Source organism: Cebus imitator, unplaced genomic scaffold, assembly GCF_001604975.1.
Source record: "Cebus imitator isolate Cc_AM_T3 unplaced genomic scaffold, Cebus_imitator-1.0 Scaffold316, whole genome shotgun sequence".
NCBI lineage: Eukaryota > Metazoa > Chordata > Mammalia > Primates > Cebidae > Cebus > Cebus imitator.
The window spans coordinates 1040510-1048723 of NW_016107631.1; the positions used below are offsets into that span (position 1 = coordinate 1040510).

At 43.1% G+C, this 8214-nt stretch overlaps 1 protein-coding gene across 1 annotated transcript; it reads right to left on the reverse strand.

The window, feature by feature from the left end:
* Positions 1 to 55: 55 nt before the first annotated feature.
* On the reverse strand, positions 56 to 2575 carry LOC108286209 (secretoglobin family 1D member 2-like). The gene is made up of 3 exons (XM_017503820.2): positions 2441 to 2575; positions 1282 to 1469; positions 56 to 89 (listed from the first exon to the last, which is right to left on the reverse strand). Exons 1-3 carry the CDS (start codon positions 2493 to 2495, stop codon positions 60 to 62), a joined length of 273 nt encoding a protein of 90 aa, XP_017359309.1. The 5' UTR covers positions 2496 to 2575; the 3' UTR covers positions 56 to 59.
* Positions 2576 to 8214: the final 5639 nt, after the last annotated feature.

Here is an 8214-nt window from a genome sequence, read left to right on the forward strand (position 1 = left end):
AAAAAAAAAAAAAAAAAAAAAAGAAAGATGGTGGAAACCAGGATGAAAGTTTTTACATGTCACTTGTTACATTTTTCCACGATTTTCAACTGAAATAGAAAAACAAAAAAGAAAGGAAGGTGGGGTCAGTCATGCTGCTGCTGGAGATGACAGGCTAACATCCAAGAGGCCAGTGGAATTCTGTCCCCAAAGGCAGTTGGAAGGCCAGAGGCAACAATTCAGTTTGGGAAACTGAAGCCTAGATCTCGTGGCCTTACAGCACCCATGCCAGTGAGGGTGCAGCCTTTCCTCACCAGGGCAATAGCCCTAGAAGGATCCAAGAGTGAGGCCTGGGATCCTCACAGAAGGAAGAGAGGAGGCGTGGACAGAGCAGCCAGAGGTCATTGTCTGAGCTGTCCCAGGTCTTGAAGTCTCCTGTTTCCTGCAATGGGGGACCCAGAGCTGAGAGGCTGGTTAGGGCTGGGATGGCCTCTGGGAAGCCTGGCTTCCAGTAACCTCCAGCCTCCGCTTGTGGGAATTCTACCTCAGGGCCCAGGCACTTCTCGGTCCTGAGCCTGTGGTTTCCATAGACATTTGCAGCTAAACCTCAGGACAGCAACCCAAAGGCAGCCAGGTTGAGAGGCCCCTGGAAAGCCTCTGATTTCTTGAGAAAGACAGAGTGAGAACATCCTGCTTCCATGGCACTGCAGGAGGTAGAGCACCAAGGGTCTTGGCCCACTGTGGTCAGGAGAGCCTCGTGGTGAGGAGGGGAGCATGTGGTCTGAGGAGCCGGGAGGGGCTCCTTCCTGGCTCTGCAGAAGCTGCAGAGAAGGCCAGCCTGCCAGCGCTGCATCTGTGGGACCCCCTGCTCTAGGTCCCTCTCTGCCTTCCTCTGCATGTTCAAAGCTCCCATCTCCCCAGGCCATTCCAGAGTGACTGTGTCCACTGCATGAGAGCAGCTTGGTCTCAGAAAAGCTCCCAGCAGGGAGGCACCCATGCTTGGTCCTTCACCATCCCTGCCTGGGCCCAGGCACACTCCCTGTGTCTTCAGCACACTCTGGGGACACGACATCCAGGAAGGTGACCTGAGAAGGAGAAATGTGCATGATGCTGTGTGCAGCTGAGTTTAATTCTGCAGGTGAAATGGTAGCACCTACTCTGTGGCCCCGAGTGAACTTCTCAAGAGGTGACCAGCAAGACAGGTGCCCCATCACCTGCATCCTCCACAGAGCAGCAAGCTGACCTCACTTCACACTGTGCAGCTGACCAGAAGCCTAGACACATAAAGGAGAAAGAAATTACCAGGGCTACTTCAATTGGGCCTCGTTTCTTGAGGGACATCTGATCTATGCATTTCTTCACTTCCAACTTGGCTGCAACAGCTTCTGGAGGAGCATTAAATTTGGCAAGTTGTAACTTGAACACAGGTTCGTCAATGAATAAGAAGCCCAATATCTCAGAAAGAAGAGCTGGGCAGACCATGGCATTGGCTGCAGCACAAGAATAAAAACATAGTTGATGTTAGGAAAGTCGATTCTTCTCCCACGGTTCCCTGATGTTGGGCCAGACAGGATCCCCTGGGTTCAATGTTCTCATGACTTTGTTGTGCTGATGACAATTCCAGACCTCTAGGGGTGACTTCCTCAAGGTCACACAATAAAGGGAGAACTTCATATCAACAGCTAAACTCTTTCTTTCTTTTTTTTTTTTTTTTTTTTTTTTTTTTTTTTTGTGGCAGTGTCTCCCTTTGCCATCCAGGCTGGAGTGCAGTGTACTCAATCCCGGCTGACTGCAGCCTCGACCTCCTGGGCTCACGTGATCTTCCCACCTCAGTCCCCCAAGTAGCTAAAGCTGCTAGTGCATGCCACCACGCCTGGATGATTTTTTGTATATATTTTTTTGTAAATCCGGGGTTTCACCATGTTGCCCAAGCTAGTCTCAAACTCCTAAGCTCCAGCAATCCGCTTACTTTGACCTTCCAAACTGCTAGGATTACAGGCACCAGCCACCATGCCCTGTCCACAGCTAGACTCTTTCGACAGAATTAATCTTTCTTACTCCATTCCCATAGCCACTCCTGGAAGAAGCAGAAGCGCTAACCACCAGTGATAGAACGAGGCTCAGAGAGGGGGACCACTATGCCCAAGGTTAAAGGCCTGGGAAGTAGCAAGCCCAGATTCACCCCAGACCTCACATGACATCATCTGACACAGATTCCATCCAGGAGTGAAGCTCAGGCAGCAGAACATTTGCCTGCACGGATTTTCCATAAAACTTCCTAGGTGCTAGGGAGTAGAAGAAATAGCTCTGAACTTTATGAGGGGCTTGTTCAACAAGCACAGAAAAAGATTCGGAATTTTGGTTTTGTACAGATCCCAACTCCAGCCTGAATAGGTGACGTCACGCTCAGAGCAGGGTGCTTCCCAGGGGCTGGTGCTGGACTCATGACTGATGTACTCACCCTGGTAGCAGCAAAGGGCCAGCACGACCAGCAGGAGACACACCGACAGCCTCATGGTGGCTTATTCTGCTGTGAGCTCAGCTTTCACAAACAATGAGTGATTTGGACTCCACCCCAGGAGCCTGAGGAGCTGCGGAGTCCAGGGCTATTTGTACCTAGGGAGCCCAGCTGGCACTGGCCATGGGGCCTGGCTCCCAGCCTGCCCCTCCTACCCACAGCTGCTGCCATCCATCAGGGTCACCTCCCAATGCCTCCCTGCATCCTGAGTGGGGCGGAGCACAGGAGGGCAGCCCTGTGGGAACTCTGCTCTGTGCTCCAGGTGAGTTCAGGCACCTCTGGAAATATTCCCGGGATTCTCAGTTTCCTTCTGAGCTTTTGCTGATTATTTCTTTTTTTCTTTATATCAGTGCAGGGATACAGGTGAATTCTGACTTCAACAGGCATAGGAAGCTGGAAGGCTGTGTTTTGGTTATGGGAGAGCAGGGATATAAGGAGACCCTGCTTTGATCCCACTGCATGTCTGACAGCCAGCCAGGCTTATTTCAAGTGCACATTAACCAAGTCTAAACAAGACCTACCTTTCCCCTCAGCCCCTTCCATCACCACCATGTTCACTGCATAGGTACCGGAAACATAGTTGAATACATGCAAACTTGTACAACCGTTTGGAAGATAATATGGCAGTTTCTTACTAAAGTGAGCATATTCTCACCATAAATTCCAGTAAGTGTGCTCCTTGATATTGATGTAAATTAGTTGCAATTTTATTTGTATACAAAAATGTGGACACAGATATTCATAGTGGTTTGATTGAAAATTGTCAAAACTGGGAAGCAACTGAGAAGTCCTTTAATAAGTGCAGGGATTATTAACTTTTGGGACATACAGACAGTGAAAGATGATTCACCACCAAGAAGAAATGACAGACAGTGGAAGATGATTCACCACTACCAAGAAATGAGCTATTATGCCATGAAAAGACAAAAAGGCATCTCAAATGCATACGACTAAGTGAAAGAAGCCAATTTGAAAAGGTGACCTACTGTAGGATTCCAACCATATGACATTCTGAAAAGCACATATGGAGACAAAGATCCGTGATTGGCAGAGGTTAGTGACGCAGGGGCACAAAAAGGGATTGAACAGAAGATTTTTAGGGCAGGGAAATGATTATGAATTTTTTTTAAAAAATTTTACTTTCATAGGTTTTAGGGGAACAGGTGATATTTCGATACACGAGTAAGTTCTTTAGCGGTGATCTGTGAGATTTTGGTGCACCCATCATCCGAGTAGTATACACTGACCCAAATTTGTAGTTTTTTTATTCCTCACTCCCTCCCACCGTTTCCCTAAAGTCCCCAATGTCCATCACATCATTCTTACGCCTTTGCATTCTCATAGCTTAGCTTCCACTCACGAGTGAGAACATACAATGTTTCGTTTTCCATTCCTGAGTGACTTCACTTAGAATAATAGTCTCCAGTTCCATCCAGGTTGCTGCAAATGCCATTAATTCATTCCTTTTTATGGCCATTGAATATATATGCCACAATGTCTTTATCCATTCATTGACTTATAGGCATTTGGGGTGGTTCCATATTTTTTCAATAACAAATTGTGCTGCTATAAACATGCAGTACAAGTATGTTTTTTGTATAAGACTTCTTTTCCTCTGGGCAGAGACCCAGTAGTGGGATTGCTGGAAGTTTTACTGTTAGTTATTTAAGGACTCACCACACTGTTTTCCATAGTGGTTGTACTAGTTTACATTTCCACCAGCAGTGTAGATGTGTTTTCTTTTCACCACATCCATGCCAATATCCATTATTTTTTGATTATGGCCAGTCTTGCGGGAGTAAGGTGGTATTGTATTGTGGTTTTGATTTGTGTTTTCCTGATCATTAGTGATGTTGAGCACTTTTATATGTTTGTTGGCCATTTGTGTATCTTCTTTTGAGAATTGTCTATTCAGGTCCTTAGCCCACTTTTTGATGGGGTCGTTTGTTTTTTTCTTGTTAATTTGTTTGAATTTCTTGAAGATTCTGTATAATGGTCCTTTGTTGGATGTACAGATTGTGGAGATTTTCTCCTATTTTGTGGGTTGTCTGTTTACTCTGATGACTGTTCCTTTTGCTGTGCAGAAGCATATTCATTTAATTAAGTCTCACCTATTTATGTTTGTTTTAGTTGCATTTGCTGTTGGGTTTTTGGTCATGAAGTCTTTGCCTAAGCTAATGTCTAGAAGAGTTTTTCCAATGTTATCTTTTAGAATTTTTATAGTTTCAGGTCTGAAATTTAAGTCCTTGATCCACCTTGAGTTGATTTTTGTATAAGGTGAGAGATGAGAATCCAGTTTCATTCTCCTGCAGGTGGCTTGCCAATTATTCCAGCACCATTTGTTGAATAGGGTGCCTGCCCTATGTTTGTATGTACAGGTCATTACATATATCTCAGAACTTACAGAATGTAGCACAGCAAGAGTGAACCTTAACATAAACTATGCTCTTTTGATGAAAATAATTTGTCAAGGTGAGTTTATTAATTATTTATATTACTCTGGGTTAGGATATGACTAACAAGGAAGGCTGTGCCTATGTGGGGGAAGGGGTTAGATGCGAACTCTGTATTTTCTACTCAATTATTCTGTAAACCTGAAAGTGCTCTAAAAAATTGTGCTTTAGAAAAATAAGAAAGATGCAAATTGAATAGAAATATTCTCGTCACACAAGAAAAAAATCCTATTGAAAAAACTGAATCAATGAATTGTACACTATTATAGATAGCTGATCAACTTTGATGAAAATCTAAGACAATCTACTAGAAAAATTTCAAAAGAATATGAGTACATAAAGTTAGCTGAATATATGATCAGAATATAGAAATCAATTACTTTCTTGCAAACTAGCTACACCATTACATACCATAATGGAAAATGGTTCTTTGACAAGAATATAAACAGCAACAACAAAAATATGTTGAAATCTATCTTAGTGGAGATATGTAAGCCACTAATAATAAAGTCATGAAATCTTATTCACAACATAAAAAGGAAATTTAAATAAATAAAGACACACACCTGGTTCCTGGAAGAAACAGTAAAAAATTCAAAGATGTCAACTATGCTTTATTATTCTACAAATTCAATGTCACCTCTTACAGAATTCTTTCTTAACTCTTATTTTAGGTTTGGGGTACATGTGCAGGTTTGTTTCATAGGTCAACTGGTATCATGGGGGGTGTCATACAGATTATTTCATCACTCAGGTATTAAGCCTAGTACCCAACAACATTTTTTCTCTCTTCTTTCGCTCTCCACACTCAAGTTGGCCCCACTGTCTATTCAGCTCTATGTGACCATGTGTTCTCATCATTTAGCTCCCACTTTCAAGTGAGAACATGCAGTATTTGGCTTTCTGTTCCTGCATGAGTTTGCTATGGATATTGGTCTCCAGCTCCATCCATGTTCCTGGAAACGACATGATCTCATTCTTTTTTATGGCTTTGTAGTATAACATGGTATATATGCACCACGTTTTCTTTATCCACTCTTCCATTGATGGATATTTAGATTGGTTCCATGTCTTTGCTATTGTGAATAGAGCTGCAATGAATCTATGCCTGCATTTGTCTTTATGGTAGAATGTTTTATATTCCTTTGGGTGTACACCTAGTAATGGGATTTCTGGGTCAAATGGTAATTCTGTTGTTAGCTCTTTGAGGAACTGCCACACTGATTTCCACAAGGAATAAACTAATTTATACTCCCACCAACACTATATAAGCATTCCTTTTTCTCTACAACCTTGCTAACCTCTAACAGAATCTTACTAGGGCAGTTTGATTTTTTGTTTAATTCTGAAATGGATCTTTCAAAATTAGAATATATCCATGATTGAGGAGTGAGGAGATGCCCAATTTTGGGAGCAGACTCTCTGGGTTCAAGCTCTGCCCTGGCATTTCCTACTTGTGAGTTCTTCAGCAAGTGGCTTAGCCTTGAAGCTGTATTTTCCTCATTTTTAATCTCGGGTGGTGAAAACAGTATCTATTTCACAGGATTTACATAAGAAATGAATTAATGGAGGAAAATACACATCACAGCGTCTCAGCACCAAATGTCAATTTCTACACTTATGTAACTAAAGGAAAAAAATATAAATGAAAAAGTCAAAGAAAATCAATCACCTCTTTCTCAACAAAATATCAAACTGAATCTAACTGATTCTGCCAACAAGGAATGTTTATTTACCATATGTGCTAACAAAGATTGCTTCAGAATTCGGTTCTGGTTTCCTTAGGATTCTCCACAGTTAAGATCATTACTTTTCAATAACCTAATTTATTGTTTTATGGTTAGATGAAAGTGACTATTATTATGATGTTATTAATATCCTTAATAATTAGTCTTGGACCTAGGTCTACAGGATGGTGGGGGTGGGGTTACTGATCCCCAAAACACACAGAGTCCTTGGCCTCCTGTCCTCACCAGGATGTATTGGTCCCGGTGTCCTTCTGCCTGAAGCTACTACCCAGGGATTTTCTAGGGATTGGCCTTCAAACAGGTGAACATCTTCCAGGAAAATGGAAACCTTAAGAGGATCAGTTGGGATCCTAATGTCCAAGTACTTTGACTGTTGTAACCTGTGTGTCAGAGAAAGCACCACACTCTAAGTTCGAATCACGAGTCCTTTACTGTCAGCAACCGAGAGTCAGCTCACACTCAAAAATCTCTCGACCCCAAGGAAGGGGCTGGATTCCTTTTTATACCATGCTTAAGAGAGGGGAGGGGGAGTCTAGCTGAAGCAGAATTTTACAGAAGCAGAACAAGCAAGTTAGATAAGGAAGCTGGTAACTAGGAGGCAGGAGGCTCCCATGATTGTTGATTAACTAAAAAGGGTATACACAAGCGGTTCCCATGATTGCTGGTTACCAAGGGGGGTATTCAGTACTTGCCATACAATCAATCAAGGGGGGGTATTCATAATAGCAAGTGGGCTTGCCAAGCAGGATATGGTTACAAAGCTTATATACTTCTATAGTAGCATGACCCAACACAGTAGCATGACCCTGGTATGCACTCAAGAGAGAAATGGCGGGAGGGCTGAGGTGGAGGTTAAGTTGGAGTCTGGCTCTCAGCAAGATGGAGTCTGTCAGGCTAACATAGGTTAGGCTATCACAGATCATACAGTTATTGGGTGGTCACCATGGTTCTCTTTTCCACCACCTCTTCCACATAAAGGAATCTCAGAGGGAGAACTGCCTGCCAGAGAACTGGGCCAGGTCCTCATCACACCTCATCTTGACCTTCCCTACAGTCCATAAGGTGTGCTTGAGGTACCTGCATGTCTTTTTAAGTCAGCCCCATGTGTGAACAACACACATAAGCACGCAAACCATAACCATATCAGAGGTACAATGTCCAATGGGGACATTTGAGTCCCCTGCAAGCACCAGTGCCACTTGGGATGATGAAATTATGTAGATTTTCTTCATCTTGTTCTGGAGAGGCAAGCGGTTACCCTATGGCACCCACAACAGGCTTAATGATGTGCTTTGTACATTTTGGGAAAATTTCATGGAGAAGAGAACAAATAATCTCAGGATATATGAGATAAACCAGGAAACTGACCGGCTGATTCTCACTTTGGGTTCCTAGGGACTGTTTACTTTGATGAACTTGACAGTTTACTCAGGAGAAAAGGCTTTCTTCCCCAACAGCCTGCTGCACTGAAAGAGACAATAAATACCTTTGGTTTTACATGTTACTGGCTCCCCTA

What these genes read in the sequence shown, in the direction of transcription:
- LOC108286209 (XM_017503820.2), bottom strand. Translation starts at nt 2,495, where the DNA reads ATGAGGCTGTCGGTGTGTCTCCTGCTGGTCGTGCTGGCCCTTTGCTGC. An exon ending in GGCCCTTTGCTGCTACCAGG is followed by an intron (nt 1,470 to 2,440) that starts GTGAGTACATCA and finishes CTTGTGCTGCAG; the next exon opens with CCAATGCCATGGTCTGCCCA. An exon ending in GCCCAATTGAAGTAGCCCTG is followed by an intron (nt 90 to 1,281) that starts GTAATTTCTTTC and finishes TTTCTATTTCAG; the next exon opens with TTGAAAATCGTGGAAAAATG.